This window comes from Lontra canadensis, unplaced genomic scaffold (assembly GCF_010015895.1).
Source record: "Lontra canadensis isolate GAN:19392208 unplaced genomic scaffold, GSC_riverotter_1.0 scaffold7, whole genome shotgun sequence".
Taxonomy (NCBI): domain Eukaryota; kingdom Metazoa; phylum Chordata; class Mammalia; order Carnivora; family Mustelidae; genus Lontra; species Lontra canadensis.
In genome coordinates, this window is record NW_022631001.1 from 25,943,490 (window position 1) to 25,956,428 (window position 12,939).

The 12,939-nt window shown below is 47.1% G+C and overlaps 1 protein-coding gene across 2 annotated transcripts in view; it reads left to right on the forward strand.

The window, feature by feature from the left end:
- The first annotated feature begins 77 nt into the window (after window positions 1-77).
- Window positions 78-12,939, forward strand: part of CLPB (caseinolytic mitochondrial matrix peptidase chaperone subunit B) — a 138,226-nt gene continuing 125,364 nt past the window's right edge. For both annotated transcript variants that reach the window (XM_032853184.1, XM_032853185.1), the window contains exons 1-2: window positions 78-480; window positions 4,205-4,256. In XM_032853184.1, the coding sequence (XP_032709075.1) occupies window positions 78-480; window positions 4,205-4,256 (455 nt within the window). The remainder of the gene's footprint in view (window positions 481-4,204; window positions 4,257-12,939) is intronic.

Below are 12,939 nucleotides of genomic sequence, written 5' to 3' on the forward strand. Positions count from 1 at the left end.
GAACGCGCCGCGGCAGCCATGTTGGACGCGGCCAGCACGGGGGCCGGCACCAGGGGGTTATCGAAGCAGCTGTCACGATGCTGGGGTCCCTGGTGTTGAGGAGAACAGCGCTGGCGCCGCGGCTCCTCCTCCAGCTGCTTAGGTCCTCATCGCTCCGGAGTCATGGAAGTGCCTCCAGCCCGAGTGTGACCACCGCGGGCCGCGGGGAGCCGCAATGGTTGAGGGCGGCCGTCGGGGGGCGCCCTGGAACATCGCCAGTCTTCCTCCCCCATGAAGGGGCAGCCACCTGGGGGCGCCAGGGAGGACTCACCGAGACCTCGTGCCTCGTAGCCGCAACATCGGGACGCTTTCCTAGCCCAGAAGAAACACTCCCGGGACAGGACAGCTGGAACGGGGTCCCCAGCAGGACCGGACTGAGCATGTGGGCCCTGGCCACGGCGCTCGTGGTTCACTGTTACAGCAAGAACCCGTCTAACAAGGGTGATTATCGGGGCAGTCTGGGTTCGAGGAAGACAGAGGTGGGAGGAGTGACCCGACTCCGTATCTTTGGAGGGCGGGAGTAGCTTATAGATTTAGGTCAGCAGAGCTTCAGGCCTGTAGGGACTCAGACATCGTCAGGTTACTGGGGCAGGCTGGTGAACTGGAGGGCTCAGTGCCTCTTAGTTGGATAACTTCCTATCATAGGTCAGCTCCCTTGTTTGGGCATTACTTTGTCCATCTGTACAATGGAAACATTGAGACATTCTAAAATTAGAGTGTAGGCCTTTTATGCACTAATATTCTGCCTGGTCGAATTCCTCTCTTAATTGGTCTCCCAAGAAACTGCTGTGTGTTCTAACGGCAACTATTAGATAGTTTAGGAAAAGTTTTCCCGAGAAAGGTGGCCCAAGAAAGGAGTACAGACTTGGTTTCAGTGCCACCTTTGTCACTGCTCACCCCTTGCTCCTCTCTGGTTTCAGGTTCCCCCCTTACACAGGAAAGAATGATTTCTCAGTACTCTTATAGTGCTGTTATTTTGAGTCTTGAATTCAGCAGTCCGGGTCTGCCCATCAGCCTCCTAGGGATTTTGTTGTCCCTGGTCTCAGGTGTGAGGTGATCTTGCCCAGCCATGCAGTTGGCAGGAGAAGAAAAACAAAGAAGTTGGGTCCTTAGAGACCCAAAGCAACCATGGGGGCTGGCTGACCCAGGTTGGCATCTCACCTGGGTGCAAGGAGTTGAGCAGGAACTGGGAGAGCAGGCAGCCAGACTTCTGGCTTACATGAGTCCAGCCACGCAGGTTCTCAGTAGTTCCTCAGGGTGGAGGCAGGAACCATGGTGTTCATAGGTTTCATGCATCCCAAGCTCTGAGACTTGGGAGCAAGAGTGGGGACTATCTTGAACTAATTTTATCGAGCAGGATGTGGCCAGCTATAAAGGAAGGGTCCTGAACTGGGAGTAAGGACCTCTGGGATCTTGTTCTGGTTCTACCTCTAAGTCCCATTGTGATTTTGGATTCTTGCTTCTCATCCTCACTGGCCCTGTTTCGTCATCTACAAAATGAGGATGTTGAAATAGAGACTCTAAGGGCTCTTCTGACTTAGACATGCTGTAATTCTATAACTTTGGACATTTTTTGAATACCCTCTGCGAGCCCAATTTTGGGAGGTGTGGAACTCTCAACAGCACAGAGTCATTTAAGGAGACAGTGCAGGCAGTTAGGCCTATGGGTCTGGTGAGTGGTCTGACAATGTTTTGTTGGGTGATTGGAGGGCCAGCAGGGTCAGGAAAGCATTCCTGGAAGATAGGAGACCTCTGGAGGGTGGGAATTTGGACTTGAGTTCTGTAGGATGAGGCAGGAGATGAAAGGGAGAGTGACATTGTGAGCTCCATGAGAGCAAGGAATGTAGCTTATCTTTTTTTTCAGGTTGATACAAGTTCCTTTCCCTAATACTTTCACATTGTTTGCCCACCATAGCATCTGGAACTTAGTAGGTACTCCATAAATGTGTCTTGAGTTGGATTGTATTGCATGCAAAGGCTTCATGGATATGGGAGTCATAGGTCAGCATGGTGTTTGCAGGGGCTCGAAGGGTAGCTGGCCTTGTTGGAGGACAGGGGATCTTTGGAATGAGGTGAGAGCAGATGGAGTGGGGCCTGGATGTCAGGAGGGTTTTTGGAGGGTTTGGAATTTGTCCTGTAGGCAGCGGAGAGCCATGGCAAGTTCATGAGCAGGGCATGTCCGATGCTAGTATGCTTAGATGTATTGGGGGAGGTGTACAGGGTCTTGCCTTAGAGGTTCCTGGGGGCTCCAGTCTGGACTTTGTCTACTTTCTAAATTAATGATGAAAAACCATGTTCACTTCCAACCCTTCAGACTTCGCTAGCTATCCTGTACCCTGATTTGGAGTTTTAAGCTCAGGCCCTCCATACAGTGAGGTAGAAACTGTACCCTGTAGGAGCCAGGAGGCCCTGATTCTCAAGCTCCTTTTCATTCCCCCCTGTGACTTTGCAGAAGCCACTTCTTTCTTCAGAAGAGGGAGGAGTGGATACAGTGATCTGTGAGGAAGCTTTGTTCCTCTTCCAACCGAGGGCTGCCTGAGCATCCCTGGATGTGTGCTTAGAGAGCCATGGGGGAAGATAACCAGGAAAGACCTCTGACTCTGGAGTCTAGGCTGGCACGTGAGGTGGAGACACTAATGTTTGAACCACAGATCTGCTTTGCATATGCATGACAAGATGGCTCTCTTGTCCCTGCTCTGCAGATAAGGAAAGTGAGGCTTAGGAGGTTAGTTGAGTTGGCTGGGGCATACAGCAAGTCAGTGGCAGAATTGGGGTGGGAGCCCAGGTCTGTCTCCATATTCTGCTCTTTCTACCTTACTGCAATGCCTCCTCTCATGTTTTGCTGGGTGAGTCTCTGGCTGGACTGAGAAATCCCTGAGGCGGGGCTCGGTATGAGTCTCTCCAGTGTTCAGAACCCTGCTAGGCATGCAGAGCTCCATGACAAAAAATCTTGCCTCTGCTAGTTTTCGAGACATGCAGTTTTTCCTTATGGCCACAAGGTGGTGCCAACAGCCTGCAGGCTGCTCAGGGGAGGCCAGGCTTAGCATTGCTTTTCTGATCTAAGGAATTGCAACCCTCTCTTTTGGGTCTCCCTTTGCTGAGCTTGGCACCGAGGAGTTGGGAAATTTTTCAACCATCATTTCACCTCCTTGGCATCCTTGTTAGTTTTTCCAGGACAAGGATTATTGCATCTACTTTATAGTCATGGAAGCTGGAGTTGAGAGGAAAGAGGCTGCCATAGTCCCGGGAGCCAGGGTCAGACAGTTGGGCCTCTTGGCTCCTGGTCAGGGCTCTTAACTGAGGAGCCCACACCCTTGCCTGTTCCTCTGTGGGTTGGTGACTTGTGACATGAGATTCAAAACTAGCCTGAGAAATCAGAGTTGGGGGAGAAAGTGGGACAAGGTAGGGGGATGATTAATAACAATGACAGCCACATGAAACATACTAGTCCGAGCTTTCTAGCTAATGAAGAGTGAAGGGGTTCACGTATCAGGTTGCATAGGCCGTGCATAGCTGCTAGCACTTTACCTGGATCACCTGCACTATAAGAGTTATGGTTTGAGGGCACCAGGGTGGCTCAGTGGGTTGAGGCCTCTGCCTTGGGCTCAGGTCATGATCTGAGGGTCCTGGGATTGAGGCCCTCATCAGGCTCTGCCCAGTAGGGAGCCTGCTCCCCCTCCCCCTCTACCTGCCTCTCTGCCTACTTGTGATCTCTCCATCAAATGGATAAATAAAATCTTTAAAAAAAAAAAAGTTACGGGTTTGGGCTCTAATGGATGTGGAAGACGGGTTTACAGTGGCTACCACGTAGGCAGGGGATGATTGGCTTTCTCTTTATATATCTTGGCACCATTTCCCTTGTTAAAGCCATTTTTTTCCCTTTTTTTTCTTTCTTTCTTTATTTTAGGGGGGGGAAAGGGAGAGGGAGAGAAAAACCCAAGCAGACTGTGTGCTCAGCCTGGAGTCTAATGTGGGGCTCGATCTCAGGACCCTGAAATCATGACTCTAGCCAAAACCAAGAGTCTAGTAACTGCACCACCCAGGCACCCCAAAGCACTTGTTTCCAAAGTGCTTCCATTTCCATTGTTTTAATGGGGCCTCCATGCAGCTAGCTCTGAGGGTAGGTCCTGGCCAGGGGTCTGACCAGTGTCCCCTTTCTTTTCAGATGCAGCCCTGATGGAAGCTGCTCGTGCCAACAATGTCCAAGAAGTCAGCAGGTGAGTGTTGATCCCCAGGACTTGCTATCCCCCACAAGAGGGCCTGAGCTGGGCAAACGCCTTCCTCAGTCCTTAGTACTGCCTTGAAGAATATCCTCACACTCATCTGGGAAGGGAACCCTGTAACTTCCCTATAGTCAAAATCGCCTGGACTCTCTTGGCTTAGGTCAACCCTTAGATTTTTTAAAGTAGGGAGTCAGCCCTGTATCTCCTTTGTTCTTGGCCCCAAACATCACTGGATCCTCCCCCTGTCTTATTTTTAGCAGGGCATGATTTAGAGTCCCTTCCACATCCTGTGGGTTCTTTTTTTTTTTAAAGACTTTATTTATTTATTTGACAGACAGAGATCACAAGTAGGCAGAGAGGCAGGCAGAGAGAGAGGGGGAAGCAGGCTCCCTGCTGAGTAGAGAGCCCGATGCGGGGGTCGATCCCAGGACCCTGGGATCATGACCTGAGCTGAAGGCAGAGGCTTTAACCTACTGAGCCACCCAGGCACCCCATCATCCTGTGGGTTCTTTACTGAATCTTCCAATTTGTTCTTATATGTTTGTGGAACTGGCCCCATGTGTTATTGTTTGTTGTTGGATGGGGTACAAGTGGGCACCCGTGGAAAGGTTTGGGGATTTGGTGGGGAGCTGGAAGAAGCCTTTCTGCCAGGTCTTCTAGGGTTAGAAAGGTCTTTCTGAAGGGCTGAGGTGCACATGCTGGGCTTCTGCTTGGGGGCTGACTGCGTTCTTCCAGCCTGCCTGGCTCAGCTGGGCCCCTTAGGACCACTGGCAGATTAGATCTGAAGTTTGTATTTGGGTAGGGGACAGGACTCAGGTTGGGGCTCAGCCTGGTGCCGGGGCTGGGCACTCTGTGTCCAGGATAGATGCTCAGACCAGAACCAGCGCAGAGCATCAGTGTGGGGCTGTTGGTTAGGGGCAGAGGTTTTATTCTTGGTGAAACTAGTGGCCTGCACTGGGCCTCATCTTGGCCTTTCTTGGCCCTTTGTATAAAGCGAGGTGGTCACAGGATGCCCCCTTTCTCTGCTACCATGTCCACATTTTAGACAGGAAGTCCTGTGTTTGGGGTGGCTACCCCTGCATCCAGTGCCACACTCTTGGTGCTCCTCCTCGCTCCAGCTGCCTGAACATATAAGAAAGTGTTGAAAGTCATCTGCAACCCCCACTAAGACTTACTGCTTTGATTCCCTTTCATTTTATCTGCAGCATTATTATTGATTCTCAAGGGTGCTTTTGAGTATTAATGTTCAAGGCTTAGTTTTTAATAAACTACTTTTAGAAGTATGGGCTGGGAGTTGTTTCGTAGTCAAATAAATATGATGGAGCAATAGTTTAATAAACATGCAATGATGCATCTTAAAAACCAAGCACAGATGTCAGCTTGTTGTTATAAGAGCCATTCATAACTGCCAGCTGTGCGTGGCGTCTTCATTTCCCCAGAAACAGCTGAGCCGCGCTTCCTTCTGCTGCAGTACAAGGGCGTGAGGGGGCAAAACTGGCTCTGCCCCCTCCTCTCAGGCCTTTGCTGACCCTCAAATCACCTGTCAGTGATTGGTCAGCCCTCCTGCAGAGGACTGCCAGGGTGCTGCTTTCCTCTGGCAAAGTTTAGACGGTGTATTGGTAAAGCAGCATGCCTCGAATCACTTTCCCGTCACCCAGGGGAGGCTGAGTTTACCCTAGTCCATTAAGCCCTTGAGTGTTGATTATTTTAGCTCTTTGAAATACACGTTTTTCTGATAGCAATTAAACACTTGTCAAAAGAATGCAGAAAGTGATTGAATATCTGATCCCTGTGATGCAGAACATTCCTTCTTGCTGTGTGGATAGCATTGTAAGGGCCTTTCATGCATATCTTCAGTCTCTAGCTGCTTTTCTCCTGCCTCCAGTCGTGTCATCTCTTTTGGTCTTGATGACTCAGTCTTCCCTTCACCCCTTGTAAGGGAGTCAGAAATGAGCAAGGCACGCAGCCTGACTTTTAGCACACCAGTCTTACCCCTACTCTTCTTACCTCCTGTGCCCCCCCCCAAACCCCCCCACTCTGAAGCAAAAAGTTGCGAACAAACTGAGCAAAGGCAGGGAATGGGAGATGCTGGCTGGCTGCTGGGCCCAGGGTCATGTTGGTGCTGCTGAGGTGGTACTTGTGCAGCGTTGCAGGGTGTGGGGCAAGAGGGCAGGTGGTTTGAGAGAAGCCAATGTGCAAGGCTTGGAATGTCCCTGGTAAGGAGTGTTGTATTCTTATCCTGTAAGCAGTGGGGAGACATGGAAGGTCTTTGAGCAGGTGAATAACCTAATTAGGATCATTCACGAGGGTAAAGGATAAACAAGTGGGGAGAGGCTGTTTCAATGAGACAAATTCTAGAAGATAAAGGACTGAATTAGGACATTCCTCTTCCTCACCCAAAACAGTTCCTGCTTATGAATGAATGCATAGTCCTCTGCTGGAGGGCACTGGAGATGGGGGTGACCCAGGCTCTGGTCTCAAGGAAGCAGACCTGTAACCTATCAATTACAGTTTTTCCTGCTACCAGAGATAGGTCCAGAGGTGCAGGTGGGGAGAGCCTGACCACCCTTGCTAGAAGAAAGTTCTGTTGAATTCCTACAGCCGGTCTTTTTTCAGCTTTTCTATGCCCTAGACTCTGCATGGGCGCTTCATGCTGCTCTTAGGTTCTTCCTGTGTATCCTGCCTTTAGTTCCTCCCAAGAGACCTTCCTATATAGCAGGATAGAGTCACATTCTCAATTTTTAAAAACTACTTAAACATAGTTTCATGGTTAGGTCATGAAGTGTATAATCAGTATTGTTTATGATATCAGTTTTTAGAATAAAACTTCGATCTGGTGAATAATACTGTCCTTTACCGTTCTTTTCCCATTGCCCACTCTGAGGCTTTGAGCTCTGTGTGTCTGCCTTGGTGTCCCCCAATCTTCCTTAGCCCTAGAGCCTTAGGAAGGCTCTGGATAGTGAAAGGCAGCAGCCTGAGGTTCTTCTGATTAAAGGGGAAGGGCTTCATCCCCTTTTAAGGACACTATGGAATCTGAAGTTTCTAGGTCTTGGATATGAGCCCTCTACACAAACCACCTCTCTGTATCTGCACTCATTACCCTCTGCTTAAATCCTTCCAGACTGAGCTCAAGTGCTACAGCCCTTATGAAGCCTTCTTGGACTCCTCCCATGGTGATCTCCCCTTCCTTTGCCTCATCTCCCTTCTGGTCTGGGAGGGTATGAAAGTCATCTGAAAAGGGCCAGGCCAGTCTGCGACAGTAGAATGATCCTTGTCTAGGAGAGAAGCTGGAGGTTGGGTGAGAGAACTAGGGCTGACTGTCAGGACTGAGGAGGCACTTAGTCCATGAACAGGAAAAGCAGCAAGGTTCACTGCTCCCCAAATCAGCAATCCTTACAGACAACTTTATGAGATGATTAAGCCAGCAGCTCTGGACAGTCACCCTGATGTGGGGGCACTGTTGACCTGCTTTATGTGGTGCTTGCTGACTGTGTGTGGTGTGAGCCTTCCTAGCTAGAGGGGCAGGGAAGGATCTGCCACTGGTCACATTCTGTTCTTGATATTAAGAAGGTTGTGAGCTAGACTTCACCTTAAACCACTGGATTGTATGCCTCCCCAGGGCAGTGACAGGTATGTTTCCCCACATTTCATATTCTGTTCCCCAGCACGACAGAACTTGGGGAAAGTTGCTTTTTTACTAATTTTTCAGTAAACTTGAAGCAGGCAGTCCAGAGTCTTATTTCCATACTTCCATTGGCTATATTAGAAGAAAGCTGGGTGCCTTCCTCTTCCCTTCTTTTCTTCTCCTTTCTCCCTGTGTGTCAACCATTTCCCTCCTCCTCCAAGGCACTTAAACCTTGTTAGTGTGTTTAGCTCTGACTCCTCAGGAGTGGAAGCCCTGTCTTGGGCCCCTGTCCCACCTGTCAGCATCATGAGCAGGTGGCCTGACTCCTGGGCTCAGCCCGTACCCAGGCCTGGCTTCTGGATGCAGGAACCACTCACCCGAAACCTAGGGCATAGGGCAGACTGAAGACACATCTGTCCAGGCTTGTGCTGAGCCATGTGAGGAGCTCTCAGGGCTGGGAAAAGTGAGGCCTCCTATTCTCCCAATGGATATCACATTTCCTTCAGAACAAACTTGAGTGAAAGATAACACCCCTACCCATTTCCCTTCTCCCAACAGGGAGTTGGACTTCTCTGCTGAGTGCATAACTCTGTTGTTCATCAGCTTGAACATTGTCTAATGAAGGAGGCCTGTGATATCAGTCTTGAACCTCAGACTGCCTGCCCTTTCCAGAATTATTTGATCATTTGACAAAATGTACTGAGCATATGCCAGGTCCTATGCTTGGCACAGGGGATACCTGACCAGGCATGATTCTTGCCCTTAATGCAGGAGACTGGGGGAGACTGTGGCAACATCGTATGATCAGTGCTGTGAGACAGGAGCCCAGAAGATGCCTCTAACCAACCTGTGAGACCAGAGAAAGCATCCTAGAGGAAATGGCTTTAAATATCTCTAGGGCTTAGGATATAGAAGGGCCAGGTATTCCAGGCAAATGGGGCCACTTGAGTGGTAGCATGGAGGCAAGAGACAGCCTAGGGTGTATGGTGGGAAGGGGGAATTATATATTGTTTGGTGTTGCTTGATCACAGTTTGAGGTCAGGAGGAACCGGAGAGAGGGAGGGACCTGGCCATGGAGGGCATTGTCCATTTGTCTCTCAGTCATCATCTGTCCAACCTGTCTTCTGTGCCTAGCCCTGAGCTAAATTTGTGTTGGTGGCAACAGCATGAGGAAGGAGAAGCAATTCCTGTCCTGGAGGAGCTCACTAACTCCCTTCCTAGGGGAGGATGGGGCACATGAGTCAAAATTGAGACCCAACAAAACAAGGCACATGTTGCCTAACTTCTATGAGCTTAGGTAACATGGAGATAATACCTATAACCCATAGATTTGTAGAGTATTTCTTAATAACAGAGATAATACATCACTTGACCAAGGTTTGTGAGTGCTTATTAGGAGCTAGGCATTGGGCTGAATGCTGGAAATGGAAATGCAGTGGTGAACAAGATTAACACAGACCCTGCCCTCTTGGTACTTAACGGTCTAACTGGGAGCCAGTGACTAATTATACAGACAAAATTTTGTACTTAAAAATGAAGTGCAGTTTGTCTTTTCAACAAATGGTGCTGGGACAACTGGATATCCGCATACAAAAAAATGCAGTTAGAGCCCTACCTCACCCATAAACCAAAATTATCTCAAAATGGATCATAGGCCTAAATGTAAGAGCTAAAACTATAAAACTCTTAAAACACGTAAATCTTTGTGACCTTGGGTTAGGGCAAAGCCATCTTAGATAAAGCATCAAAAGCACAAGAAGACAGAAAAAGGTAGATAAATTGGACTTCATCAAAATTGAAAACTTTGTGTTCAAAGGACACCTTCAGGAAAGTGAAGAAGACTCCCACGGAATAGGAGAACATATTTGCAAATCATATCTCTGATAAGAGATTTGTACCCAGAATATATGAAGAACTCTTTGACTCATCAATAAAAAGATAACTGAATTTAAAAACGGACAAAGAAAGGATGCCTGGGTTGCTCAGTCGGTTAAGTGGCTACCTTCAGCTCAGGTCATGATCCTGGGGTCCTGGGATCTAGTCCCGTATCGGGCTTCTCTCTCTGCCAGGAGCCTGCTTCTCCCTCTGCCTGCTCTGCCTGCTCTTTCCCCTGCTTGTGTGCTATCTCTCTCTTTCTCTCTCTCTCTGTTAAATAAATAAGTAAAATCTTTTTAAAAAAATGAACAAAGAATCTGAATAGATATTTCTCTAAAAAAGATACTCAAATGAGCACACATGATTCTCAATACCCACACATAAAGATGCTTAACGTCATTAGTCATTAGGGAAATGCTAATCAAAACCACAATGAGATACCACTTCACACTTATTAGGATAGTTGTAAGCAGAAAGATAATAGCAAGTGTTTGTCGGATGTGGAGAAATTGGAACCCTCCCGTATTGCCGCTGGGTATGTGAAATGGTGGAACTACTTTGGAAAAGGGTTAGCATTTCCTCAGTATGTTAAACATAGAGGTACTTTATGACCCAGCAAGTCTTCTCCTAGGTACATAACCCAGAGAAAGGAAGACATGAACATGAATGTTCATAGCATTTTTATGCCTAATACCCCAAAGAGGAAAACAACCCCAAAGTCCATAAGTGGTTGAATGGATAAATAAAAATACGACAAAGCTATGGAGTAGAATATTATGCATCAGTGCAAAACAATGAAGTACTGCTGTATCCTACAACGTCAGTGAACCTTGAAAGCATTACGCTAACTGGAAGTCAGACAAAAGATTGTCACATACCGTATGATTCAATTCATATAGTGTCCAGAATGGACAAATCCATAGGGACAGAAAATAAATTAGTTATTGCCAAGGACTGGAGAGGTTGGTGTTGGGAGGAAATAGGGATTGACTGCTAATGGGTCAGGAATTTCTTTTGGGGATGATAAAACTGTTCTGGAGTTAGTAGTGAGATTGTACAGCTCTGAATATACTAAAAATGATAGAGTTGTACACTTTTAATGGGTGGATTACATGGTATGTTAATTATATCTTCAAACTTGTTTAAAAAGGGAAGGACAAGGCACTTGGGAATCTAACCTTGGATCTAGGAGGAGTGGAGGAGAGGGTATATATCAGTAAGGGAAAGCATTGGAGTACATGAGATTGAAGTGAGCTCTGAAGGATGAAGACAAAGGCGGAATTACATTTGGTTGGAGGGAGCAGTAGGGTGGAAGGCCCTAAGTCAAGAACAGATGTGAAGACATCAAGAATTGAGAAAAGGCCAATCTGACTGGACTCTAGAGCGCAAGGGCACAGTGACATAAACTGAAGCTGGAGAGTTAAGCAAGGACCATACCACACTGGGTTGTAGGCCATGGTGATGATTTTTGTTTTTACTAAGATCACTGGGCAACCACTAAAGAATTTTAACCCTGTACACTTGTGTGTGTGAGAGAGAAAGAGAGCGCACGCACAAATGAGAGAAAGACCTGGTGACATGATCTAGATCTGTAATTGTAAAAGATCTCCCTAGTTGCTCCATGGAGAATAGATTGGATAGAGAGCCATGGTGGATGCAGGAAGACTGGTTGAAAGCGACTGGAATAGTTTAGAAGAGATTGATGGCAGGTGATGACTTGGACTAAGATGTCAGCAGAGATGGAGAAAGTAAGCTAGACAGGACTGGGTGGTGGTTAGAGCACTAACAGTGCCTGATATGTCATATGTACTAATAAATGAATGTTGAATGAATGAATAGAATTGGATATCACTGATTAGGGAGAAGAAGGTATTAAGAATGAATTTCAGCTGTGTAGATGCTGTTCGCTCAGATGAAAGTGCTACTGGGTTCGTAGGAAAAGATTATGAACTCAGTTTTAAACATGGTAAAGTTGACATGCTAGTGAGATACTCAGGTGAAGATTTCAACTAGGCAGTTGAATGTGTGCGTCATTCTGACTCTTCCCACTGTATATACTATGTTGCCTCTCAAAAAAAAAAAATCTCAGTGATCACTTTAGAGATTTTTTAAAAAGATTTATTTATGTATTTATTAGCGAGAGAGAGAGAGCGCCTGTGTGCTAGCACAGAAGCAGGGGGAATGGCAGGCAGAGGTAGAGGAAGGAATAGGCTCCCTGAGGAGGGGCTCCATCCCAAGACCCTGGGATCATGACCTGAGCTGAAGGCAGATGCTTAACTGACTAAGCCGTCCAGGCACCCCTAGAGATTGTTTTGTTATCTCATTTTGATTTCTGGTTTCATGGTTTTAGAAAATCAAGGAATTAATACCAGCTCAGACTTGTTTACTAGATGCCTTTGGAAAAAAGTCTGATTTGGTTTACAGTTCAGGAAAGAAGAAAGAGTTAGATTTTGTTGAGAGTTAAACACATTTGTTCTAGCTTTACATCGATTGCTTGGTTTGGTTCTTGTCCCTGGATGCCCCAGCTTGGGGCTTGAGGCACTTGCTGTCCCTATGCCAGGACTAAGGTGTCCAGAATGTGCTCAGCTACAGCATAGGTAAATGTTCTGCACATTGATCCAGGGATTTTATCTAATTAACAAAAACCCTGGCTGGTAAATACATTTGGCTGTCTCAGGTCTTCAGAGAGGCTGTCTGTTTATTGATTGTTGTATCATTTGGGCTGGATGGGAAGATATTAATGATGGCATCAGAGCAACCAAACATCCAGCTCTCTTAACCAGTAAATATTTAAGTGTCCTTGTGGTTTACAGTTGATTGAAACAAGTTTTATTCTAGACCAAAGGTCAAGGCCTAACTGGCATCACACTTCTAATTTGATGCTTATGAGAGTTCCTTAAGATCATCACACTGGTTTTTGAGTGCTGGGGTATAACACCCATGGACTTTTTGAATACTGGGGATGTCAGAGGGCAGTGGAATATTACAGAAAGAATACAAGATTTTTAGAATGAGCAGATCTGGGTTCCACTTCAGACTGGCTCTGGGACCCATAATAAGTCACAGAACTTACCTCTTTGAGTCTTAGTTTCCAAATCATATTAATGTTAGTCTCCAAATCATGTTAATGGGGGCCCCACAAGAACTTTGAAATACAGTTCCCAGTGTTGAGCACTG